At 47.5% G+C, this 27,310-nt stretch overlaps 1 protein-coding gene across 5 annotated transcripts in view; it reads left to right on the top strand.

Annotated features, from left to right (window-relative positions):
• Ctif (cap binding complex dependent translation initiation factor) overlaps nt 1-27,310 on the top strand; it is a 266,455-nt gene that overhangs the window by 223,285 nt on the left and 15,860 nt on the right. For all 5 annotated transcript variants that reach the window (XM_074069856.1, XM_074069854.1, XM_020159590.2 and 2 more), the window contains one exon: nt 4,291-4,446. In XM_074069856.1, the coding sequence (XP_073925957.1) occupies nt 4,291-4,446 (156 nt within the window). The remainder of the gene's footprint in view (nt 1-4,290; nt 4,447-27,310) is intronic.

The raw sequence follows: 27,310 nt of genomic DNA, 5'->3' as shown, positions 1-27,310 counted from the left end.
ATGCATGAATTCTTAATCACTCCCCTGTTATTAAATACTGAGGCTGTTGAATTTTTAGGTGCATTAAGCTTATTTTTCCTGCTATGTTTAATTATTTCCTTTTGATAGTTACCCAAAAGTGCAATTACCACATCAGTCAGAACACTTTTAAGGCTTAGTCTAAGGTTTTTCAGAAAAGTGGTTACCAAAGTACACTTTCCATAAATGACAGTGCCTGTCTAACTTCATCCTCACCAGCACTGACAGTTACTTTTTCTGTTGTTGTTTTGCTAATACTGCAGATGGAAAAGGTGTTTTATTCATTTAACTGCTACTTGTATTTAATTGTTTTCATATATTTATTAGATGCTTATGTTTTGACATAGAATTGTCCTTTATTCATTCACGAGGGGTTTAGTGCTTTTATTACAAATTTGAGTACACAATATATGAATATCACCACTCTGTCACATTTTTGCAGATATCTTCCCTGGCTGATCAGTTAGCTGTAGGTGTGTTTATAATACTATGATCCATTTCTCTGTTGTTAGAGAAATGGATAGAAGCCCTTCTCCATCCAAAAATTTGATAAAGGGCTGCGGCTGTAGCTCAAGTGGCAGAGCACCTGCCTGGCAAGCAGGAGGCCATGAGTTCAAACCCCAGTGCCAAAAAAAATACAGAAATTTGATAAATACTCAGTTTCATTTTCTTCCAGTTTTTATGGTTTGTTTTTTTAATTTATCTCTTGAGTCCATCAGGAATTCATTTTAGAGCCCAGTATAAAATGAGGCTGTATGTAAATTATTTTCCTCTCAATATTAGACGGCCATCCCTGCAATGTTGCTTGAGTGAATGATGTTTCCTTTACCAGTGGTTTATAGTCTTCTCAGGATCATGTGATAAACACTGATGGATGCCAGATTTGTTTCTGGGCTGTCTGTCTGATCTAGCTCTCCATGCTCTGTCTGTCCCACAGCCTCTTTCTTTGAGAGAGGGTCTTGCTATATAGCCAAGGCTGGCTTTGAACTCACGATCCTCCTGCCTCCGCCTCCCAAGTGCTGGGATTGCAGATGTGCCAACCACACCCGGCTCCACAACCTCTTAATCATTAATGCTTTCGAATAGGTTAAAAGCAATAAAAATTCTTTTCAATTTTGTTTTGTTTTGATTTGATTTCCCCCTAGTTATTCTTTTCAAATTCCTCTTAGGGTCACTTTTTCAAGTCTCCACTACCTTTCCTCCTCCAAAAAGCTTATGGTAGAATATGGAGTACAAACTGGTATTAAAAGAATTCAGAGAGAGCTTCCATCTTTAGTCATTGTTTTTTCTTTTTGGTGGGATCAGGATTTGAACTCAGGACTTATTCTTCTTAGGCAGGCACTCTACCACTTGAGCCACTCCACCAGCCCTAGCTTCCATCTTTAGAACGCTTCATTACAAATAGGAATATCATATGTGTGTCTTCACTTGTGCAAGATAGACTCTTAACTCTTTTAGCTTAGTTTCACAACTTCATAGAAATCTTGCATATTTCCTACTAATGTCTCTTCCCTATGTGTATTGCTTTCATAAATGAGTTTTTGTGCATTAAAATGCTTCACTGGTAAATGTCATAAAAGAAAGCTTTTTTGTATATTAAATTTGCATCTAAAGACTCATTAATTGGTTACTAAACTCTGGTTAATTGTAACCTTTACTAGAAGACTCATTTGGGTTTTTCATTCATATCATCTAAAAACTTTACCTCCTCCCTTCCAAGGGTCATGGGCACCACTGCTGGTTTGTGTCAGACCTAGTGTTGTAATATTATCGCCTTTACAGGTTCCCCGAGAGTCGGTCATCCTGCCTTCCTGGGATAAAGATCTACTTGGTTATAGTGGATCTGTTTGCTTGTTTCGCTTAGGACTTGCCACTGCTTCACGCGGGAGAGATCAGCCTGTGTACTTCCTTGTTTGGAATTTACTATCATTATGAGATTTGGGTTATAGGGAACTGCTAGAAAAGCTTATCTTTTCCTGTGTTCCGGGTTGGTTTCTCAAGGAGAGCAATTATCTTTTTTTTTTTTTTTTTTGGAAAGCTTGAAATGAACTTAACTTATAAAAGTCGTAAGTTTCCAGACGTCCTCATAAAGGTTAATTCTTTTATAGCTTGTCACTTTTTTTTTTTGACTATCATTTCAGTTTATGGATTTTTCATCTATTCTAGGTTTTTATTTATTTTTATCAGTATTTGGTATTTTCTGAAGAATTACTTCATTTTTTTTCAAAATCATCAGCATAGTCGTAATTTTTTATCTTTTCCGCATCCATTTTCCTTTCTCATTGTATATTTATTCTTCTTATTTGATTTTGTGCATAACTTCCTTTCTCTATTTTCTAACTAGTTTCTAGCTTTATCTGAATTACGTCCTTTCCTATAGTTAGTTGTTGATGGTTGTCTAATTTTTTTGTGGTACTGGGATTTGAACTCAGGGCCTCATTCTTGCTGCGCAGGTGCTCTACCACTTGAGCACGCCACCTTTGTCATTGGTTATTTTGAGACAGGGTCTCGCGCTATGCCAGGCCAGCCTACACGATGATCCTCCTATTAGTGACTCCTGGAGTGGCTGGGATGACAGGCGTGTACCACCAAGCTCAGTGATTGGTTGAGATGAGATCTCGAGAACTTTTTGCCTGGGCTTTGGCCTAGAACCACAGTCTTCCCCGTCTCTGTCTCCTGAGTAGCTGGGATTACAAGCTTGAGCCACGATACCTGAATCTAATTTTTTTTTGAGTTGAACATTTGGAGTAACAGCATCTGATGGTGTAATCACAACTGTTATCATGTTTGTTCCAACTTAGACTTATTAATTAAATTCCTGAAATTAAGTAATTAATTTTTGTCCATTTAATCAATAATAGAATGCTAATGGTTTAATTTCCCAATACAATTAATTCTTGCTTTCTATTTTTTCTTAGGTCTCAGTAGCTTTTTTTTTTTTTGAGGTAAGGTCATGCATGTAGTCCAGGTTGGCCTCAAACTCAAAATTCTCCACCTCCTTAGTGCTGGGATTACAGGTGTGTGCCACTATGTCTTATTTTCCAATAGCTTTTGATATATTTTCAGTTTATGATATTCAGTATATAACATTTTTATGGTATCTATTTGTTATGGGCAGCATTTTACCTGTACAAATAATCTTATTACTTTGTTTAATGGCTACCTTTTAAAATACTTTTATTTTACTGATGCTTTAATTTTTTTCATTTGCCCAGTTTTGTTTTTACCCGTCCATTTATTTTATATAACCTGCTTTTGATTCTGCAAGCGGGTTACTAGTGTATAATTTTAACATTTTTTAAAAGCATACTTTAATTTATATTCCTCTGTCAAACTTAGGAAAGAAGCAATAACCTGTGAATCCATATGATCTAAATTAAGAAATGGTATTGCTTTATAATTTTCTGCCCCCTTCCCACAAAGTCACCAGTCTTAATAATTTCATCTTGGATTAAGTCAGCACTATTATGAAATTATCGTTGATCTCAGCCAGGCATTGTCCATCTGTAGATCCAGTCCTCAGGAGGCTGAAGCGGTTAAACTCACAAGAGTTACAGACCAGCCTGGGCAACGCAGTGACACTCCATCTAAAATAATAAGTAAATAAATTTTTTAAATGAAAACTAAGTATTTTCTTTGGCAAGGATTATTTCTGACTTTTGATTCAACTCCATCTCTCATATCATAGCTAAGAGTGAGCGCGTCTTACCCTAGGCCCTGGGGTAATGCCTGGCACTCAGCGCTGTAGTGGTCTTAAGAATGGAGGAAGGAGAGGATGAATGCTTCGAATTCCCCTACTACGCTCTGAGCCTCTCACAGGCAGGGGCTGTACTCAGGTTTCCAGCCCAGGGCAGGGACTACGTTGGGCCTTGGTGGCTAATTGGTGACCCTGTGCCGGCAGGCAGTGTTCCGGTTACTCCCTGATGGCGAGGGCTGTGATCTGGAGGTTAGTCAAGGTTGTGCAGTGGAGAGATGATGAGTGTGGGAAGGGTGTCATTGCCTTCTGTTCTAGCCCCCTCCCCCCTCAGTATTCAGGTCATCAAGGCCAGACTGAAGGGCCTCTGTGAAGGAGAGTAGTGACCTGCAGCAGGGTAACCTGAAGAAGATAGGGGGCGAGGAGGAGGAACAGGCAGGGTGACAATGAGTCCCTCCATCCTCATCGAAGCCAGAGGTTTTGCCAGGCCCTGGGCAATAGGCGCTCTGGCACAGTGGGAAGTGCCCGGCGCCCTCTCCGAGCCCTGCAAGGCTGACACAGTGTCTTGTGCCCCGCAGAAGGACTTCACCGTGCGCGAGGAGCTGCAGCAGCAGGACGTGGAGCGCTGGCTGGGCTTCATCACCTTCCTGTGCGAGGTGTTCGGCACCATGCGCAGCAGCACGGGCGAGCCCTTCCGCGTGCTCGTGTGCCCCATCTACACGTGCCTCAGGGAGGTAAGAGACATGGCCACGCCCCCAGGCCGGCCACGCCCCCCGGCCAGGGCAAGCCACGCCCCCGGCCGGAACTGAAACTCAGAAAAATACGTGAAAGCTAAGGTCGAATAGCTTATAAAGGAGTGGTTCTTTTGGTAAATCTCAATGGTTCTGCTTCAGGCTTTTATTTATTCAGTTTACCTAAAGAGAAACTAGTCTTTTTTATTTATTATTTATTTATTTATTTTGCTGTTCTGGGGTTTGAACTCAGGGTCTATACCATGAGCCACTCCACCAGCCCTTTTTTGTGATGGGTTTTTTCAAGATAGGGTCTCGCAAACTATTTGTCTGGGGCTGGCTTCAAACCACAGTCCTCCTGATCTCTGCCTCGTGAGTAGCTGGGATAACAGGCACGAGCCACCTGCGCCCAGCTAAGAGAAACTATTTTTAATTCAGACTTGGGTGATTCCTAATCCAGAACACTGGCTACAGAGAGGAGGCCTAGGGTGTTCTTTCTTTCTCTTTCTTTCTTTAATATCAAAGTCCTGAAATTGTATGCATTCTTTGAACCTGAATTTAGGGTGTTATTACAATGAATGGATCTTGAGGTTGGATTGTTTTACCATTGAATTGTTTTGCTTCCTAATTTCATCTGAAAAAGGAGTAAATAAGAGTAGCCAAGAAACTTTTGAGAGACAAGAACTCTGGGGGCACTTGCCCTACCAGCTCTTAAAACATGCTTTGTAGGTCATGCTGACTGTTTTGGGGGGCAGGGGGTACAGAACTGATAGGGAAGCTGGGGGCCAGTTGGGAGCTGTGGGCATCGTCCAGGGCGAGGTTGGTGGATGGGACTACAGCTGTGAGTGTGAGGGTGTTGGTGCTAGTTGTATTTTTGAGTTAGAGCCAACAGCAGGGTTGATGAGGAATGGAGGGGAGGAAGAAGAGGTAGGACTCCTGTTTATGAGCCTGGTTTATGAGCAACATTTTCTGGGATGGTGAATGGTTGAACAGAAACAGTATGGGGATGAGAGCCAGAAGTAGGAATCAGGATGTTATATTTGTGTCACCTGTTGACTATCCTCAGGGATCGGCTCGGAGGATGGTGAGCAGAAGGGTCTGAGGCTCCCTAAGAGGTCACAAGGAGGTCCCTAAGAGGTTACAAGGACACTTTTGTGCAGTGTCCTTGTAAACTTGGTGCTAGAGGCTGGGGACAGATGGCATTACCCAGGAAGAGGGAATTGATGGGAGCAGAAGAGAAGAGGCCAGGGAGGGAGGGGGGAGACAAAACAAAAAGGGGAAGTGTAAAGAAGGCTCCAGAAGACTCAGTGAGTACTTTTGCAGCTGTCCTTCAGTAGCGTGCCAGCCCCACACTCCACCTGGACTGTCCTGTTCCATCTGGCCCCTCTGCCATCACCAGGACATGGAAAGGGACAGCCTCTGGAGAGCCAGATGACTTTGTTCGGACAACAAGGTGGTCCAGGCATGGGGCTTAGTGGAAAGAGGATGGAAGGGTGGGCAGGTCCTTTGGGAAGGATGGCAGGGAAAGGGAATTGATTAACTGGAGGGGAAGAGAGGAGTCAAGGGAGTCTGTGGTTTTGAGTAGAATAATTTAAGCAAAGTGAGGGTTGTGTTTGTGTTTGGAAAACATCTGTGTATAGGACAATAACTGTTCATCCCACCTGAAAGCAGAGCACACAAGCCCCTGGGTGTGCACCTGAATGCACTTGAGTTTAGAGTTGCTCCACAGATGCAGCCCACCACCTCTCCTGACTTGATTTCCCTCTCAGGGACCTTGGCTCAGTGTGCAGCAGCAGGAGGGCCAGCAGCTTTGCCTTTTACATCCCTTCTGGGATGCAGAGGCAGAGAACTACCTCGTGGCCTCTGGGGTCTGCCCACCCTTGCCTGAATTGCCTTGTACCCCAACAAGCCACCTCAAGACAAGGAGAAGTGCTGTTCTAGGGCAGTGACCTGAATTGCCTCAGCAAGTTCCTTCTGCATGACCTGGACCCCTCCTGGTGTTGTCATCACCTGCTCCCCCAGCGGGAAGCAGGGTCATAGCTGACACTGGCCCTGGCTGCTGGGATGCTTTTCACACCACCTGAGGTGGTGCAAACCTTCTGGTGTGAGATCCGGAGGTGCCAAGAGGCCTGTGCACACCTGTTTGATGCATTAAGCTTTTGGGGACAGTTTGACAAACACAGACTCACACCATGCTCATGGTGATCTTAAAGAATAAATAAAATATCTGTGCCTTTCACCATGGAGCAGTATCCATGGGGCCAGACTACCACCTAGATTTACTACCTGGCTCTGCTGTCTTTTAGCTGTGCTGTCTTGGGGGAGAGTTTGCCTGCCCTGAACACATGCAGGCATGTGGCATTTTCTCTGCAAGGGCTTAGGAGGGTGGCAGGGCATGAAGAGTAAGCTAAATGCACAAGGGCAAGCAGGATGAAGTGTGAAAGTACCCAGAGGACTCATTCTAGGGCACTGCAGCTCTCAGAGAGCTGAGTGTCTCCAGGCTGATGGAGTTTAAGGGTGTGGGCAGGGTGCCCTGTCCAGGGACACCCAGCTGGTCCATGCCAGGGCTGGTCTGGAGCTCATGAGCCTCCATGAAGGCCTCTTTCCAGGAGCAAATTTGGCTTCCTCAAAGTAGGCCTTAAGAAAAGATGAAGACCTAAAGAGGTGCCCTAGGGACCTCGTTAACTCCTTTGTAGAACAGCTGCTTTGGAGGAGTCTTAGAGTCAGTTGCCCTCCCCTGCCTTATCACATATACCTAGGCCTGAACCTTGGCCCCAAAGTAGCTTGAGCCAGCTCAGGAAATTTCTAGAGACAAAGGCACTGCTGCTGCTTACCCCATACTGGGAAAGTGCAAGTTTTTTCCCTGGGGCCATGCAGATGGCTGACCCAAAATCAGTAGCATCCACCCTGCCTACTTAGTCATACTAGTCAGACTTCTCATCCCTGTGACAAATATCTGAGAGAAACAACTTAAAAGAAGAAAAATTTATTTTGGCTTAGGTTCTTCCTGGTCACAGAGGTCTCTGTCATCCCCTGGACTTACCAGCCCAGAGAACACCAGCTCTCAGAGCCACCCAGGCCAGGACAAGTCCTCTGTGCCCTCCCTGCCCCACTCTGACCTGGTGCAGTTAACCACACTCTCCATTATCCACATTTGAAACCTTGGAGTCATCTCTGTGTCTGTCTCCTTCCATGGCCCAGTCCAAGTCAACGTCTTCTGTGATGCTCTCTTGGTCCTGATCTGCAGCCTAGCACCCAGACAGCTCTCTCCTGAGGGAACAGTGTCCTCTGTCCTTCCCGCACCATCCTTGCTGTGTCTTTCCCATGTCGATTGATAATACTATTTAGTAATGATAACAGCACATCTCAGCTCATGCAAGGCACAATGCAAAGCACTTTAGGCATTCTTTTCTCTTTTAACTTGTGCAACACCCTACAGATCATCATCCCCATTTTCCACAGGAAACAGAGAAGTCAGGCAGCTTGCTTAGGGCCACACAGTCATCAGGTGGCAGAGTCAATGTTGGAATCTCTGAGCACTGAGACCCACTTCACTTCAGAGCATGGGCTACTCTGTTCATATTTTCAGTTCCCAGTCCAGCACCTGCTACAGTAGGTACTGATGGAATTGATTCTGATTTTACCATAAATGTACTAATCAGGTTCCTTCTTGAAGGATAATTTTCAATGACCCCTGTTATTGTTTAAGAACAAATCATTTCTGCCAAGATGGCTTTCAAAGTGGCCATCTGGATTCTTCAATGGATTGAAGAATTCCATTGGTCAGCTAAAACTGTGTACCTCCCTGCTCTCCTATTTACACCTTGTATTTGCTTAGCAAGCTCTTTTTCATTTTAAAATTTGGTAATAATACTTAATGGAAGATCTACCCTCTTAATAGGTTCTTAAGTATAAATATGGTATCATCTACAGGCACAGCATTGAGCAGCAAGTCTAAAGAACCTACTGGCTTGTTTAGCTGAAATTTTGTGCCACTGGGTAGCAACGCCTCAGCCTCTGGAAACCACTCTTCTATTCTCTGCCTCAGTGATTTTAACTATTTTAGAATCCTGATGTATTCATCTGATTTCTGTTGCTGTAACATAATACCCAAGTTGGTGGGACTGGGTTTTGAACTCAGGGCTTTGCATTTGCAAAGCAGGTGCTCTACCAATTGAGTCACATCTCCAATTCAGAGGCTGGGTATTTTATAAACAAAAGAGGCTTATGTAGCTCACAGTTTTAGAGGCTGGAAAGTCCAAACCAGGGCTTCCCTGGTTGCCTGGTTGTGTCACATAATGGCAGATGTCACCATGATGGGGGGAGCGGGGTAGGAGAGAGAGAGAACATGGTGAGACAGGAAACCAAAGACAACTCACTTTCTTGGGAACTCATCCCACAAAACCAGCATTAATTCTTTAGGTCATCCCTCAGTGACCTAATTACCTCTCACTAGGTCCTACCTCTGCAAGGTTCCATTCTACCTCCCAACACTGTCACACTGGGGACCAAACTTCTAACACACAAACTCTTAGGGAACAAGTCACCTCCAGATCAATGCACCTGATGTAAGTGGGATCACGTGCTATTCGTCCTCCTGTGACTGGCTTAGTTCACTTAGCAGAATGTCCTCCAGGTTCCTCAATGTTGTCAGGTACTTTGGGATTTCCTCCTTTTTGAAGGCTGAATAATATTCTGTTGTGCCTACAGACTGCCTTTTCTTTACCCATTCATCCACTGGTGGGCATCTTGGCTATTGTGAATAGTACGTCTATGAACATAGGAGTGCATTAAGATTTTGGTTCTTTTGATTAAATACCCAAAAGTGCAATTGCTGGACCACGTGGTATTCTATCTTTAATTTGCCGAGGATCTTCTAAACTGTTTTTCTCAGTGGCTACATTGTTTTACATTCCAACAGCATGCATGAGTCACAGCTTCTCCACATCCTCACCAACAATTGCCATCTTTTGTTGTTTGAGCATAACTATCCTAACAGTATGAAGTGATATCTCATTGTGGTTTGGATTCCTTTTCACACACCTGCTGGTCATTTGCATGTCTTCTTTGGAAAATGATCTATTCAAATCTGTAGCCTACTTTGTAATTGGGTTATTGGGTTTTCTACCACTGAGTTGTAGGTGTTCCTTAGCTATTTTAGACATTAACGCCTTATCTGATAAATGGTTGGCAAATGTCTTCTCCTTTCCCTTAGGCTGTCACTCCATTAATGGTCCTCTCACTGTGCAGAAGCCTTTTAGTTTGACACAAGTCTATTTGTCTATTTTTGCTTTTGCTGTGTTTGTACTTTGGAGTCATATCCAAAACTCATTGCCCTGACTGATGCCAAGAAACTTTTTTCTTCTATTTTCTAGCAGTTTCGTCATTTTGAGTCTTGCATTTCAGTCTTTAATCCACATTGAGTTTTTGTATATAGTGTGAGGTAGGGGTCCAATTTCATTCTTTTTCCTGTGGGTATGCAATTTTCCTAACACTATTTATTGAAGAGACTGTCTTGCCCGGGCTGTGTTCTTGGCACCCTTGTTGAAGGCCAGTTGACTGTAAATGTGTGGATTTATTTCTGGGCTCTTTATTCTGTTCCATAATGTATAGAAGTCTGTTTTTATGCCAGTGCTATACTGTGTTGATTATTTTGAAATCAAGAAATGGGATGCCTCCAACTTTGTTCTTCTTTGTTCAAGATTATTTTGGCCATTTGGAGTTTTTTGCGGTTCCAAATGAATTTTAGAATTTTTTAAAATATTTCTGTAAAAATATGTGATTAAGATTTTATAAAGGATTGCATTGAATGTGTACATCACTTTGGGGAGTGTTGACATTTTCACAATGTTAGATCTTCCAATCCAAGATCATGAACAAGACAAGGATTCTCACTCTCACCACATCTTCCACGTGGTCCTAGAAGTCCTAGCCACAGTGATTAGATAAGAAAAAGAAATAAGAGACATTCACACCAGAAAGGAAGAAGTAAAAATTGACCCTGTTTGCAGATGACATGGTCTTATATATTAAAAATTCTGTGCCAGTGTGGTGAGGCACATCTTCAATCCCAGCATTTGAAAGCCTGAGGCAGGAGAATCATGAGTTTGAGGACAGTCTGGACTAGGTAGCAAGACCATCTCAAAAAAGGAAAAAATTGTAAAGACTTCCTTCAAAATAAAACTTACAATTTTTTTTTGGTTGTTCTGGTGTTTGAACACAGAACTTTGTACTTCCCCAGCTCAAAAAACTGTTAACGATAAACAAATTCAATAAAGTTGCAGAATACAAAATCAAATACAAGAATCATCTGCACCTCTGCATGTGAATGATCAACTAGCCAAAGAGGAAATTGGAAACTCAGTCCCATTTACAGAAGCATGAAAAAGAATAAAATACTTAGGAATAAACCCAACTACAGAAGTAAAAGAAGACTCGAACACTGAACAATACAGAACACTGGTGAAAGAAATTAAAGACACAGGCACATGCAGAGACATCCTGTAAGGTCTTTGTAAGAGCGTTCTCAGGATGCCTGCATTCCACCCAGGTCCAAAGCCACACTGACTGTAAGTGTTGCACCCACGGGAGAGATGGGATGACATGACAGTGGCCCAAGCTGAGAGTGTCTGTCGCACCTCCTGTTGCAGCTGGCTTCTCTGAGCTGGCCCACCAGGCTGTGAGTCTGGCTTGTCCAACACCTTCCTTTCCTGACCCTGCAAGACTCTCCCCAGCTCCGCTCCCCTGTCACCTCCTCTCCACAGAGGTGGTTTTGCTCAGCACCTGTGGGTCATCGGTGATCCCTCTGTGCCTCTTACTATAAGAGTTTTGTTGGAAATTCCTCTGGCAGGGGAACATCCTACTTTCCCTGTCTCCATCCACCCTCCCCAGCCCATCTCAACCCATAATTCACCTCCTCCCCTCTTCAGCGTCCTGCAGCCATAGCCAGAGGTCAGAAGTGGAGCAAAGGAGGGGGACAGTGCTTTCTGCCAGGAATCTCTCATCCCTCTGCACCCACCTTTTGACCCCTACCAATGTCTCCCTTCCTCCCCTCCTTGCCCTTCCTGTGGAAGGTACCTCTGAGGGGTGTCTGCCTGTGAAGGGTGCTCCCCACCACCACCCACAGACACAGAGAGACTGCTGGAGGAGGCAGGCAGGCACCACTGGGGAGGAGAACAGAGGCCAGCAAGCCAGGCTCCTCAGGAAATGAAATTGCTCTGTGCAACAAAGAGAGAGGCACTTTTTGAACTTTTTGCGTGAGCGTGCATTCAATTGCTCACATTGTTTTGTTTTGGCTCTGGGGGAAATCTGACCTCCAAAAGGGTTGAGATGAAGTGGGTGTGGGTGGAGAGCCTCGTGTGCAGGGCTGAGAGTCAAGTCCAACATTCTTGAGGGGCAGCTTGCCAGGGGGACCACTCCTGCCTTCCCCAGAGCAGGGAATGGGGTTGCCTTGGCCGCCCAGCTAGGACCAGGGCAGGGTCCACTTTGGTAGGCTGTGCTCCGGGCAGCGAGAGACTGGGACAGGGAGTGAAGATTTGCTGGCTGAGTCCCTGGGAAATTATCCTCAGCCCTGTGCTCCAGCCTCACCTCCCTCCTCTCCCCCCAACCCCCACCACAAGCAATAAACCAAACTTCCTGGGAATGGGGTTGGGCGGGGGAGGTAAGCTTTCCAAGTGATTCCAGTGAGCAGCCAATGTCAAGTAACACGAGCAGAGCATCTTTAGTGCATTTAGTAAGTGTCTGTTGCCAAGCCAGAAACATTGTGGGCGGGGCCCCGCCTTAGTAGCTAAGACCCGAGTTTGAATCCCAGTGGTGAGACTTTCACCAAATTCTATCATCTTTCTGAATTTCAAGTTTCTTTTCTGTAGCATGGGGATAATACTCTGTGGGTTTGTTTTAGGGCTTAAAATAAGTGAGACGTTCATATAAACCGAGTGCCACATGGCAGCCCTGCAGTGATCTGTCATACTGTGTGTCGCTGTTGTGCAAATTGAGTCCCAAGCATGGCTCAAGAGAAGCAAAAGGAGGTCCATTTTCCTACCTGGGCATGCAAGCCCCCCCATCCCGCCCACCAGCCACACTGCTCCTAAGGCTGACTTGTCATTCCTTCTGCCTCGCTCCTGCCCACCTTCAGCCAGGCTCTCTCCCCACTTCCTCCTACCCTGCCCTGATTTACACCTTTTTTTGTTTCCTTTGAGACTTGGTCTCTCTATGTAGCCCAGGTTGGACTCAAACTCTTGATATTCCTGCCTCAGCTTCCCAAGTGCTGGGATTACAGACATGCACCACACACCTGGTGGTTTATAACTCTTGTAGAATGCTCTAGAACTAATGGGCTGTCAACATCTGCTCTCTGGACTTGTCCTCTCCCAAGTGGCTGTACTCCTTGCCTTGTGACCCCTTCCAGGTCGCTTTTAAATCATTTTCATTGGTACCTCGGGGCGGGCTGGGTGTCTTCTTACTTAGTCACAAAGGTCCTAGCAATGCTAGAAGGAGGCAGTGTTAAAGTTGTGATCCCCACCCCACCTCCTTCCACCCAGCAACCATGTCTACAAAAGTTTTATGAGCTGGATGAATATGGGGGAGTGGAGCTAGAGAGGTGACAACTACTGGGTAGAAAGAGGCAAGGTGGGGACTTGGGGGAAGGGAAGCTATCAGGCACTGGGGGAAAGAGGAGATGCCTCCAGAAAGAAGGGTTGGACCCAGATATGGGACAGAATGAGCATGGCCACCTGTGAAAAAGGACTTGATGAAGCCAGGTGTGGTGCCACATCTGAAATCTCAGTCAGAGGATCACAAGTTCCAAGCAAGGCCAGTCTGGACTACATACAGAGACCTCGTTTCAAAAAATGGGGAAAAAAGCTGGTTATAGTGGCTCACACCTGTAATCCCAGCTATTCGGGAGGCGGCGGCGAAGAGATTAGGAGGATTGCAGTTTGAGGTCAGCCCAGGCAAAAAGTTAGCAACCAATATATTGGGCATGGTAGAGCATGTCTGTAATCCCAGTTATGCAGAGGGATAGGTAGGAAGATTATGGTCTGAGGCCAGCCCTTGGCTTTTGAAAAGCTTGAGACCCTATCTGAAAAAATAAAGCAAGAGAGCTGGGGGTATGGCTCAAGCACTAGTGTGCCTGTCTAATAAGCACAAGGCTTATACTGAGTTCAAACCCCAGTACCACCAAAAAGAGAATAAATAAGAGTTTGATGGGTGAGTTGTGGGCCAGCTCTGGCTCCCACCAGATGCAGGATGACAAGACCCTCTGAAAATTTTAAGCCAGACGGCTTTATGACTATGGAAGTCATAAAGGAAAGTTTATGTATTCATTCAACTAACAGTGCAAAAAATGCTACTTCCTTACGGAACTGAAAAGCCTCCTGGACACATTTCTTGCTAGGTATGTGTCGAGATAACACAAGCCACCTAATTAGGAGCCAGAGGACCCCTGGGGAGCTCCAGCACTGTGGGAAGTGCAGTGCTCCAAATAAAGGAGGGGGGGTGGATTAGAGGAGGGAATCAGGGAGCCCAAGGAGCACTGGGCACCAGCTTAGCCTCAGAGTCCCTGCAGGTTCTCCAGCTGCTGCTCCAAATGCCCGGCTTAGGCCACCATTCCTGTAGCTGCTGAAATTCATAACCCTCAGGGGCTCAGCCCCCTCCGGGGCTTTGTTCCCCTCTGCTGCCTGACCTGCTCAGACCCTTCACCCATACCCCAAACACACTCAGACCCACAGAGGCGGCCACCTAAAGGATCCTGGACCTCTCCAAGAGAAAACTGGAATCTGCCACCCAGCCCACCCCATTCCGACCCTCTCCCCTCTCCCCACCCCCACCCCCCACCCCCACCCCGTCGTAGCTGTTCTTCCTTAGCCTGGCTCAGCAGGCTGAAATGTGAGATGTGAAGCCAGCGTTCCCCTTAGCAACCATGGTAACACAGGATCTGCTAGAGAGCCTGCAGTTATAAAAATACCAGCTTCCACCAGACCCTGCCTTCCAAAGGGAAACCAGTCTCCAAGCCAGAACCATTTTTAAACAGTCTCAAAACTCAGAGATTGCCAAACCGCTCTCAGCACAGCTTCAGGAAGACGTCGCTCTGGTTCTCTTTTGGAAGGTGGGTGGGTGCAAGCTCGGGGGTTTTCTCTGAAATAGAGTCGGAGTCCGCCTGTGGCTCCCTGGAGAGCTTAACAAGCCCTATAGAGGGTCTGGAGGTGGGGGCAGTTTTTCCTAATCAACACCACCTGTGCTGCATTTGTGACAGTGACATTGAATGGCAGAGCCCCCTCCATCTCCCTTAGCTCCATTCTCCTAATCACAGAAGGGGAAAGACTCGCTCTTTCCTCCCTTTGTGGGAAACCGTTTTAATCCACATAGACATTTTGCAGCAGGCATTCTTCACTGAAGGCCTCAGGTAGGGAGGTAAAGAAGTGGAGTCGTCAAAAATATCTGCTCAGGATGAACAAGAAAAGCCCAGCATCGCCCTCCATCCGGGTCCCAGTGCGCCCTGCAGGTGCTATTGGCCTTGGGGGATGGGGGGCTATCCCCCCAGGCAGAGGCAGGAGCACCTCCTCTTCCAGCCTCCAGTCTGCCTTCCCCTTTGCCCTAGGGTGCTGACCTCCCCCTCACACTCCTCCTCCTGCCTCTATCTCCTGGGGCCATGCCTTGTAATTTTGAAAAATATTCTAACTCAGTAATTAGCGTCTGAACTTCATGCGGCTTCTGCAGAACAGGGCTGAAGGCGGGCTGGGATGGGGAGGAGCTAAAGGGGGGGTGGGTTTTTTCTAAGTGGTCCCCTGGCTGGACTGTAGAGGTGGGATTTTATCTGGCTGGGTCTGGTGTAGGGATACATACAGACACGTCTACGTGCAAATGAATCTGTCTAGATTTGTGGGGCTGTGGAGGTTAAAGCCACACAAAACACGATCCTCCACCCCACTCCCCACCCCCGCAAGCCCCGCAGGCTAATGGTAGAGTCCTTTCAGCTAGAACTCTAGGACTCCAGATGGGGACCCTTTCTGAGAGCAAGTCAGGTAGAGGGACTGAGTTGGAGAGGGGGTGTTGTAGAGGTAAAACATGACCATCAGTAATTCCAGGTGACCTAAGTGGTAAAAAAGTTAAAGCTTGCATGTCTGGCATGTAGGGATGGCTGAAATGACCCCGTGGCCCCTGGCCTAGCCACCAGCCTCCTCTTCAACCCCTCCCCAAGCTCTGCCCCCTGCCCAGTGCAGCCTCCATGCTGCAGCCCAGGGACCCTCCCCCCAGCACTTAAGATGCCCAGAGCTGACTCTCATCCCCACCTTGCAGAGCTGCCATCTCCCCAGAGGGGAAGAAGAAGCAGTGCCCTGTGCTAAAAGCTGGTGACACTGAAAGCACGCACAACTCGCCACCACTCGAGACAGTCTTTGTTCTTCCACCTGCTCTGGAATGGCCAGAGTTCAAAATTCAGCTTGAGTTGCTGATACTCAAGATGAAATAATGCTAGGAGGCACCTAGCCTGGGTGGCAGGACACTGTTAGGAATCCCCCTTTCTCCTCTTTTCTGTGCACCTCAAGCCCCACCTAGAATCCGGGTCCTTATTGGTAGACCTGGATCAGTAGGTCACAGGTGGCCTGGGCTGGACCAAAGGGAGGGGAGACGTACAAAAAAAAGGTGGATTTAGGAGTCAGACATATTTGGGCAGTGTATCCCCTCTGACCCTCAGGTTCCTTTTCTGGTTGAGAATTAAATGTATGTAACTTTGTTACTGATTTGTTAATCACAGACTGACTTCCTCCCTCCCCTGTAGCTCCCTGTCTGAAGAACACCTCTGAAAAACAAAGGCATGAAATAAAGGGATCAGTCAGCAGCATATTTAATTATATAAAATGAAGTTCTTAATGAGAAAAAAATATGGAGGAACCCAGGAAAATGGGCCTCCGAGCCTTTGCACATGCTGTTCCCTCAGGGAGAAGGCCTGTTTCCTAGAGGTCCTGGTCTCTGTTCAGATGCCAGTTCCTCAGAATAGCCCTCCCTGACTGCTCCCACCTGTCTGCACCCTGCCCCTGTGTTCAGCCTGCTTTCTTTTGCTTCATAAGCCTTAACGGTTCCTGGCATTCCCTCAGAGCTTTCTTTGTTCGTCTGCTTGTTTTCTGTCTTCACAAGTAGCATGGGAACTTTCTAGAGGTAAGAAGCATGTCTTTGCACAACTATGTACCCAGTTGTGCCTGGCATACAATAAACGCTCAATAAATACTAGTTGAAGAAAGCAATACAGTGTCCAGACTGAGCAAAGAGGGAGACTACAGTCAGCTCTTCTAATGTGAATCTGGGAAGGTTTCTCGGAGTTGATAAATGCAGAGACCTTGAAGAAGCAGGAAAAGTGAACAGGGATAGCTGCGAGTGGCCTGTGGAGATGAGCCCAGAATCCAAGGTAGAGGAGAAACACGTATCCACTCAAACTCAGGAGGAGTGATTTCTGCCCCCCAGAGTGAACCCGTGCAGAGAGAGTGCTCCTCGCCATGCAGCACCCTAGCTGCAGGTCCACTTTGTCTCTGGTTAGGCCTCCTCTCAACTTCTGTCCACTAAGCTTCATGGGAGATTGAGTTTGTCTGTTTGTCTGCCAAAGTCAGAATCCCACGAGCGACAATCACTGGAAGAGGCACAATGGGTTTGGGTAAAACTTCCTGGATCAGAGCGTATGGAGAGGGTTTTTTTTTGGTTTTGTTTTTTGGTGGCACTGGGATTTGAACTCAGGACCTTGCTGTTGCCAGACAGGTGCTCTATCTCATGAACCACACCACCAGCCCTTTTTCCTTTAAGTATTTTTGAATAGGGTCTCACCATTTATGCACAGGCCAGCCTGGACTTCCGTCCTCCTACTTACTCTTCCCGCTTAGCTGGGATGACAAGTATGAGGTTAGAAGAGGTCTAGAGAACTTTTTGTCCAGGCTGGCCTCAGACTGTGATCCTCCTGATCTCTGCCTCCCAAGAAGCCAGGATTTACAGGCGTGAGCCACCGCACCTGGCCTGGGGGGGGGCGGTTGAAAGAGCTCCGAGTGAGCACCTGCTATGTGCCAGCTTCTTTTGCTGGGCCTGAAGTACAGGGATGTTGCAGGCCTGCTGCTCCTGCCGTGAGTGAGAGCGAGGATCGTGTACAGGGAGCACAAGGCAACTTAAAGGTCAAGGGTGAAGAGAGTGTGCAGTACGAGGGGTGCAAGGGTGGGGTGGCCGGGAGAGGACACCCGGAGTTCTGAACATGGAGGACGACAGGAGCCTCTCAGCCCTGTTACACCAAAATCTCAGCTCTGCAGCCATGTGACCAGCACTACCACGATGTGAGTCACATCAGGAATTTCAAGTTTTCTCTTCGCCGCATTAAGGGAGTGTGGCTCAGTGGTACAGTGCTTGCCTAGCAGCATCAGGCCCTAGGTTTGATCTCTAGCGACACACATACACACACTCACAAAGGAACGGGTGGAAATTAATTTTATGCTATGTAATATACCCAAACAAAAGTATCAATGACACTTTTGGGAGGGTAGTGCTGGGGTTTGAACTCAGGGCCTCAGACTTCCGAGGGCCTCAAGCTTTTACCCAGCGCCTCCTCAGACCAAGACCATCCCACCTCCACCTCCCAAATAGCTGGGATTATAGGCATGAGCTACTGTACCCAGCCTTTTTTCTTTTTCCTTTTCTTTTTTCTCATGCTGGGATGGAACTCAGGGCCTTTCCTACACACATAGGCAAGTACTCTCCCACTGAGCTACATCCCAGTCCTTGGGTTTTTAAAACTGGGTTCCCGAATATAGCTCAATCTGGCCTTGGACTCACTGTGTACTCCAGGCTGCCCTGGAACTCAAAATCCTCCTACTTTAGCCTCCCAAGTGCTGGGATTACAGGTTTGTACCACCATGCCCAGCTCAATGAAACCTTTTTATAGTCGTCTTCATTTTTCTTTTTGAACAAAGAAACCCAGTGCATATTTTATACTGTAGGCACCTCTGCATTCAGACTAGACACTGGAAGTGTCTAGTGGCTGTGGCTTTGGTGCTGGATAGCAGGTCTAGAGCCTAGCTCCTGGAATTGACAGGCTTTGGGAACAGTTCTAGATCCCCCCTAAGTCTCCAAAGTACTTTTATAGCTTCCCTCTCTCTTGAGCACCTAGAAGGAAGGCGGAACAGAGAACTGAACCCCAAAGCTCATAGCCAGTGGGTGGTTGGTTGGCAGAGCTCCTCTGCAGGATATGCAAAAAACAAACCTTCTGAACTCCAGTGAAGAAAGAGTGAGAAAAGCATCGAAGGGGAACAGAAGAGCCCTGGCAGGTGTGGCAGAGTGCGTGAGAGGGATCAGAACAGAACCCACAGCTAGGGAGGAGCGCCCAAACAGAAATCGGGGTTCGGTTGGGAGAAGGCACAATTAGCGCTTTCTTTCTTTGACGGCCCTTTTGATTACACGGGATGACCACTTCTATAATTAAGAGCTTCTCCTTACTCAGAGGTATTGAAACATAGATGTATTTGCTGAATCTGGTTTCCCAGGGTTAAAAACCAGACTTAGGAAATACAAACACACTTGTGGAAATGCAAACATAGTTCAGTAACTAATTATCCTTTAATTAAGGCCCAAGCCCTGCTTAAAACAATTAGCTCTGACACTTGAACCATAGGTCCAGCTCCACTCTTTGCTAATTGTCCTTCCCTGATAGCGGGGATGTGACCAGTCTTGGGGGAGAGCATACGAAGGGAAGGAATTAGTCTGCTTTGGGTCTGGACTGGACTGCGCTCCACTTGGTTTGGAAATGTTAGAGCAGAGTTTGAGGTGTGGGGAAGGGTGAGGAGGATGTGGTTTGGGCAAGGGGAGTTGAGAAGCTGCCTCGGGCTTGGCCACTGGCCATGGGAAGTCTCAGAAGCTACTGCTGGCCACACTGAGGTGGCTTGCCTGGCTGGAGCTGAGGGTGTGGGCCAAGGATTAGCTGACTGGGAAGCAATTAGATGAGGTGGGGTTGGCTGGAAAAATACCTGGAATCCCAGGGCCGGAGTTGAGACTTGCTTGGCGAACCTAGCAGGCAGGTGGCCTCATGGGGGTCTGGGGAATGAGGATGGCTACAAGCATTTGCTGCCTCTTGCTGATGGGGAGAAATGGATTATAACCTGGGGGGCCAGGGTCCTGAAGCCCTCTGGGAAAGAGGCCTTTTCCTCTTCCTAATGCCTCTATCTGCCCCACAGGCTTTCCTGCTCAGACTTTCCTTAGGCCTGCCCAAGCCACCAAACAGCCACCTTCATCTTGGGGGTAGGGGGGGAATGTACAGGTATTGCGCTACCCTTCCAGGGACGTTCACATTGGGAAAGCAGAGGTGAAAGAGAAAAGTGGGCACCCCAAAGGAAAAAAGGTGCTCAGGTTTTTGGAGGGGTAGGGAAGGTCACTGGCTCTTTCTGCTCCCCAGAAAGCCCCATATGCATAAAGCTTGCCAAGATGCCTGTCCTCCAGAGGGGGTCTCCCAGCTAAGGACCCCTGCACCAGAAGTGAAGCTGCAGGTTTGCACACAGTAGTGGGAAGGTGGATTGCTCAGGGTGCCTCCAGGTCACCTTCAAAGCAGCCAAGTGCTGGCAATGCACAGAGCAGGGCCACCACTAATTCCAAACTCCCTGGCAGCTCACTTCCCCTTTCTCTGCTTTCCCTTCCCCTCCTCTCCCTTCCTCTCCAATCCTCTCCTCTCTATAGATCAGGTCCAGATAGTAATTGTTTTAGGCTTTGCAGACCAACAGGCAAAGTCAAGTGCAACCACATCTCTGTGCCTTGTTCTCCGAGCAGCACTGTAAAGCCATGCAAGCAATTTCCAAATGGCTGTGCTCTGCCCTTGGAGCATAAGAGCAGCCTAGAAGTATACAAATGAATGAATGACTATGCTCCAACCAAACCTTACTTAGGGACACTGAAATTTGAATTTCATATAATTTGTATGTGTCACAACATTGTCTTCTTTTGGGTCCCCCCACACACACACATACACGCACACACCCAACTATTTAAACATGTCAAAACTGTTCTTAGCTCATGGGCTGTGAAGAACAAGCTGTGTCCAGATCTCGTTAGCGGCTGGAGTTTATGAATGTTGATGTACACCCTCCTTCTCTACTGGGAAGTTCCCCTGCAGGTGATTCTAACGCACATTAACGTCTGAGAATTGCTGTCACAAGGGAGAATTCGCAGGTTCTCAGGCGATGTGGCTGCAGTGGGGAGGAGGATTGTACACTGAGTACCATGATCACATCCGACCTCCACCCCCGTTTTACAGATGACAAAACCAAGGCCCAGAAGTGACACAGCTGTCATATGAACCCAAGCAGAGACTCCTTCATCTCAGGATGTAAAGCTGGGTGGTTTTCTATCTCCAGCCGCCTTCAGATATCTGCCCCGCCAGCTCACATTGCCCAGGGCTGTAGCCGAGACACAGGAAGTGTGTGTGTGTGTGTGTGTGTCCTGGAGCCCCAGCACTGCAGGGCTCTGGTGAGTCATTTCCCACGAGCAAGCGGAGCTGGGTGAGCTGAGCTATCTTCACGAGAAACTTCTGACCAGCCGAGAGGCTCTGCAGAGCAGAAATGGGAGGGAGAGCGAAAGCCCCCTTTGAGAGAAGGGAGATAGACAACATGAGGGCTGGAACATCAGATGTCAGACACTCAGAATTTCAAACCCTGTGCTGTTGGTACAAGCTGGGGCCTAGGGCTCAACCTCTTTAAACCTCCATCAGTAAAATGGCAAAACAGCCCTGACTCTGCCTGATTGCCAGAGGGAAAGCAATCAAACCTGTCAAGTGTCAGGCACACGGTAGGAACCTTTAAAATATCTTTATTGGCCACCTCTGGCCTTAGGCCTTAACCACAGAGCTACCCAAGCACAACCTGATCAGGCACACGATCCTCTGGCAACATATGTGGCTACATCCCACACTCCCAAGACATTTCTGCTGATTTAGGTTGAGGTGTGTGAGGCCCACGTGCATATCTGGGCCCTTCCATAGCCCTCAGGATCTGGAAATGCACTGAAATTGGATGTAGATGTCTATGGACCTGTGTAGATATGTGTTTTACTGGGAGAGGTGGTCAGGGTTTTCATCAGATCCTCAAAAGGGTCTATATTCCAGAGAAAGTCAAACACTGGGCCAGGCATGGTGGCTCACTCATGTAATACTAGCTACTCTGGAAGTAGAAATCAGGAGGGTCAGGATTTGAGGCCAGCCTGTGCAAAAAATTAGCTAGATCCCATTACAACAAACAAGTTGAGTGTGGTGGTACATGTGTATAGTCCCAGCCATGTGAGAGAGATATATAAGAGGATGGTGGTACAAGGGTAGCCCCAAGCAAAAAGCATGACACCCTATCTAGAAAAATAACTAAAAATCTTAAAGGGCTTGGGGGATAGGAATATGGCTGAAATGGTAGAGCACCTACCTAGCAAGATTAAGGCCTTAAACTCAACCCCCAATACCACCAAAAAAACCTGTCAGATGCAGGACTGGAGGTATAACTCAAGGGTACAGTGCCTGACTAGCACACTTGATGTCCTGGATTAGATCCCCAGCATCAAAAACCAAAGTCAAACACAAGGGCATCAGACGTTTGAGATCGACTTTAGGGTTTGGGAGTCAGCATCCTGCCCGATGTGTGACCTTGGGTACATTGGATATGTCATTGAGAGCTAGACTTCTGGCCTCAGTCCAGAAGCCTGGGACTAGCATGCCTACCCTGCCCCATTGGTGCTCCAGGAGAGAAAAACCAGAACAAGGTGACCAAGAGCAGGTGGCAATATCAAAGCTGCCACCAAGCAAGAGATGGGCCTCGAAGGGAACCCTACCCTGCCCCACCACTACACACACACACACACACACACACACACACACACACACACACACACACACACACACAAACACACAGCATCAGTGTTTGCCCCAGATTCAATACAGCAGTGGGAATTGAAAAATGGACAGAAGCAGGCTCAAGTGTTGTTAGCAGGATGGTGCTGACCCTAGGGAAAGCTGGTGAAAGCAAGGGTCCCAAGAGTGCACCTCAGTACTTGACCCACACGTTGGTAACACCCGAGAGTACGCTTTGTCATAATCCATCGAAATATTTCAAATCTGGACACATTTCTTGCATGTGTTATACTTCAGTTAAAAAGTTCTCAGTGGTAGAGCACTGGCCTAGCATGTGCAAGGCCATGGGTTCCATCCCCAGCACCACAAGAAAATTAAAAGTGTTTTCAAAAATGTTCAGCTGAGAAAAGACCATATAAAATCACCCCCTTGGGGATTTTTCTATATAATTTTGCAACGAAGTTAGCACGGAGCTTGAAGAAAGAGTCATTTATATATAAAGGCAAATAATAGGGTAAGATGTTAAAATAATCCTAAAGCCAGATTTAAGGGTCTTCCTTCTCAACCCAAGCTGCTATCTAAACCTGCTTACATAACCCCACCCGGCCTTCATTATCCCACCGGCCCACAGGCTGGCCCGGGCTGCTCCATAGCCACGGTGGACCTGCCTTGGTCTAGCCTATTTTAGGTAATTGTCTACCAGGGTGGTGGCTCTGCTTAGCCACCTCCAGCTCCAGCACTGCCTATCCCCTACCCTACCTCTCTCCTTCCCCAGGTTCCTCCAGTGGGTTCGTCTTCTCTCTCTCATCACACCAGTCCCTTACTTTGATGCTTTGTTCTTCTCAGCCCATTGAAGGGGAGAAAACTTTGCTTAACCCCACCCTTCCCTCCAGGAACTATCTTACTTCTCTTCATTTAGAGCCAGGATTTTTCAAAAGAACAGTATCCTCACACACTGTCTTCCTGGGTAGCTTCTGCCCCACCAAGCCAACTGCATGGTCACTCCTCCCAAGTTGAACACCCTGATCTGAAAATCCGAATCCATAGTGCTCCAAGATCCCAAACTCTTTTGAGTGCCTGTGTGATGACCTCATGAATGGAAAATTCCATACCATGAAACTTTGGGTCATATGCAAAATGACTTAAAATGACCTTCAGGCTATGAATATAAGGACCATATGAAACAAATGAATTTCATGTTTAGGCTTGTGTCCCACCTGCCAAGCAATTTCGTTGTGGGTATGCAAATATTCCAAAATCTGGAAAAAAAAAAAAAAAGATCTGAAATTCAGAATACTTCTAGTCCCAAGCAGTTCAGATCATGGAGATTTATTTAACCTGTATTACCAACTCCACAGGCCTCTTTCAGCCTTCGCTCCACTATCATATCTCGAAAGCAGCTGTAGATAATGTTTGGGATTGTTGGTTGTTATTTTGAGACCGGGTCTCACTGTGTGTACTCTATGCTAGCCTTGAACTTGAAATCCTTCTCTCTTGGCCTCCCAAGTACTGAGATTACCAAATGTGCCCCCATGCTTGGTTTGTAGATAATATGTAAACGAACGACAGTGACTATTCCAATCAAAGATTTTTATGGACACCAAAATTTAAGTTTCATATAATTTTTACACATCGCCAAATATTGTTCTTTTACATTTTCATCAACCATTTAAAAATGTAAGAACCATTCTTAGCTCTCTAGACCATACGCCCATGCAAAAAAGCAGACCATGAGCAGGACTGGATTATGCAGAGGCTGTGAGGTCCCTGTGCTGCTGGACATGGGCATTTGGGAAGGTCTAAAGACAATTTTGGTTGTCACTGCGGGGGGCGTTCAACTGGTATCTAGCTGAGGAGAAGTCAGGGATGCTCTTCCTACACAGGAAGCCCTCACAGCAAAGAATCATGTAGAACAAAATGTCAGTCATGCTGCGGCTTAGCAACCAGGTCTAAGTGACTTCATGCTGCCTCAGGACCTTCAGTACCATCTATGCTGAGAACTTCCCAGTGTGTCTGCAGCTGGGACCACTCTTCTAAGCTCCAGACTCAAGTGGACCAGTCCATTCCTCCTTCAGTCAGCCTCAATTGTGGTCAATGAAGCCACAGTCCACCCAGTTTTGCTCAGGCCCAAACCTGGTCTTTACCCTTGATTCTGCCCTCCATAGTCCCCGATCTGAACCCCCACACCTAATAATGCACCCACAGAGACTAGAAGAAATGTGATGAAGTAAGACTGATTTCTGTGTGCCCCCCTGAAACTAGTCTCCTTCCCAGAGGCCTGGGGAAGTTGACCCATTGGCCAAGGGACAGGCAACTGTAGCTGCAGTAGGCTGGGAGATGCAGACCCCGGAGCCTGTGTGGGTCACATTCAATCCTAGTCAGCAGCTGCCTCACACCTGATGTACACAACTCTAAATCTGTGTTCTGATCTGGGTGCATCTCCCTGACACCTGCACCTGACCTCCTCACGATCCCTCAAACTCTGAGTGTCCTAGTAGAACCATTCTGGCTCCCAAATCCTGCTCCCCCTCCTTGTGATGACTAAAACCAAGGCCATCACTGATGCTCTTCCTTGCCCCACCCCCACCCACCAATCTCCAGGGGTTGTGGGCAGCTCTTTCAGCTATCTCAAGTGTGGCCACCACTTTTCTCCCATCTCAACCAGACCACTGTCATCTTTCCACCTGAGTTTCCCACCAGCCTTCCAACCAGACTCTCCCCACCCCCCAACCCAGCCCTGCCCTGGTCCCTTCTCTCTGAACCCAAGGCTCAGAGGTGTTCAAAGGTAACCTTCTGCCTGCCCAGAGCACCTTCCTCTCCCTGAGCCTCCTCCGCCACACAGGTAAGTGAAGTTCTGTCTGTCACCAAACAATGGTCTCCTTGTCCTTTGTCACGTACAGTCCACTTAGTAAGGATAGCTGCAACTAACAGAGCAGAGCCTACTGCATGCCAGATACTGTTCTGAATGTAGGCTATCTCATGTCAGCCCTGCAGCAACCCCAGGAGGAAGGCCATGTCACTGTGCCCACAGCACAGATGAGGAAGCTGAGACCCAGAGAAGTGACTCTTGGGTTGCACAACGTGAGTGGGTGGCTGAATCTGGATTAAAGTCAGGTAGTCTCCCTTTACAGCCTCCGTTCCAAACTGACCTGCTTATGCAACATCCGTCTTCCCTACGGGGCTAGTTGTTCTGTGAGGTCAGGGTCTGAGCCTCCTTGTTGAATGAATGAATGAATGAATCGCTATTACTATCCCGGGAGGAGTTAGAGGCAGGACCTGCTATACTCCGAGCCTGTCAGTCTCTGGGGGGCTTCATCCCAGAGAACAGAGGCCCTTTGGAGTGGTCTTGTCCCAGCCAGCATGTGCCTTCTTTCAAACCTGATTTTCAGGTCTTCCGAGAAAGCCAGATGGGCACAAGGTCCTAGATGAGCAACGCAAAGTGAAAAGTGACAGATGCTGGACATCAGCTAGAACTAGGTAGAACTTAGTCGCCCCCAGGACTGCAAGTAGCGAGTGGCCACAGGGAGATTATGGGAGGTGCTCAGGGAAGGCTCCGAGGAGTAAGGGAGATGTTGGAGAGAAAGAAAGAAGGGGGGAGAAAGAGGGGGAGGAGAGGGAAAAGGGTCTTGGGGTTGGACTTGAAGGATCTGGGAAGTGGAGCCAAGAGAAGAAGCCAGGCCCAGCAGAGAGAATAACTAGCAAGAGCTGGAGGCCAGTGAGGACAAGACAGTTCATAGACCTGTGAACAGGCGAGCGTGGCTGTACACAGTCTAGAAGGGGAGGTAGGAGGGGGTAGGCCCCGGATGGAAGTGGGCCAGCGAGCAGGAATGCCTGCCTAAGCACTTTATCTCCTTGCAACCGGGTCAGTTGAATACGTAAGAATGCAGGGGGAATACAAAATGTTGACTCACCTGCTCATTCATCCACAAAGATCATCTCAATTTAGAAAGAGTTGCCCCATTATTAAAATTTATTTTCTGCTAAGGGTAAGGCTCAAAAGCCAAACAAACTTCCAGGTGCCAATTAAATCCTCTTATCTCCAAGTCTCTCAGATTTGACAAAGAGTACTTACTCCCCAGATCCCTTGTGACATTCCCAAGCAGCCCCAGGCCCTTTCCTCAGCCCAGGCCTGTCTGCCCCTCTGTTGGGTGGCTGCCCCTCTGAACACAATGCTAATTATGCCTTTAGCACAGTCCTATTATTCTCTCAACACTAACAGAGCCTACTTGTCCCAGGCCCAGCTGTCCTGGCTCAGCTGGACTTCGGTTACTAGCTTATGTGCTAACCCATCACGCAGCCAGCTGAGCTCCCTCACCCAAGAGATAGCCCTCAAACTGGCTTCTGCAATGTGGGGAAGATGGCACCCCTGTTTGGGAACCAGGCCGCTGAGCCATTTACTCATAATTGTAGCAGATGCAAGCGTCACAACATGGCTTAAGCTCAGGTTTCTTCAGAACGTCCGTGGTTGGTGACTGCAGAACGGGCAGGTGTGTGACTTCCTCCACTCCTCAAGGCCTTTTGCTGGTCATTTTGCACTTCCCACTCCCTCACTGCCTGTAGAGTCTAAGATTGTTGGCAGCTCCCTGTAGCTGGGAGGGATACACGCCCAGGTGTTAACTTAGAGTACCACAAAGAACCTCAAAGAAGCTTCTTCCCAGTTTGGCAATGCTGGTCAGAACAGCCCTTGTAGATCTTGAATCGCCATCAGGGAGTAGGATGGAGGCCCGTGGGCACAGGGAGCCCCTTCCTCTGTACCACGTGGGTGGCCCTGTGTGCTCTGGCTTCCTTGGGCCACCATTCTGTCCACAGTTGCTTCCCTGCCATCCTTTCTGATTAAACCTGTCTGGCATCCTGAAAGGGAACATCTTGCTCCCCCCCAAGAGGCATCCTGTCTCCCTGAGGTGCCCAGCATATTTGGCTACTGGGAAACAAGGGAAGGCAAAAGAAGGCAGCCTGGGCAGTGCCCTTGTAGCCTGGGAACTTGAACAGCAGCATGGCTGCCCCCCAAGAAGCTCACCCAGCGGGGGA

The sequence above is a fragment of the Castor canadensis genome, chromosome 4 (assembly GCF_047511655.1).
Source record: "Castor canadensis chromosome 4, mCasCan1.hap1v2, whole genome shotgun sequence".
NCBI lineage: Eukaryota > Metazoa > Chordata > Mammalia > Rodentia > Castoridae > Castor > Castor canadensis.
Note: the sequence above shows the minus strand (reverse complement) of the source record. Positions and strands in the feature narration are given on the sequence as shown.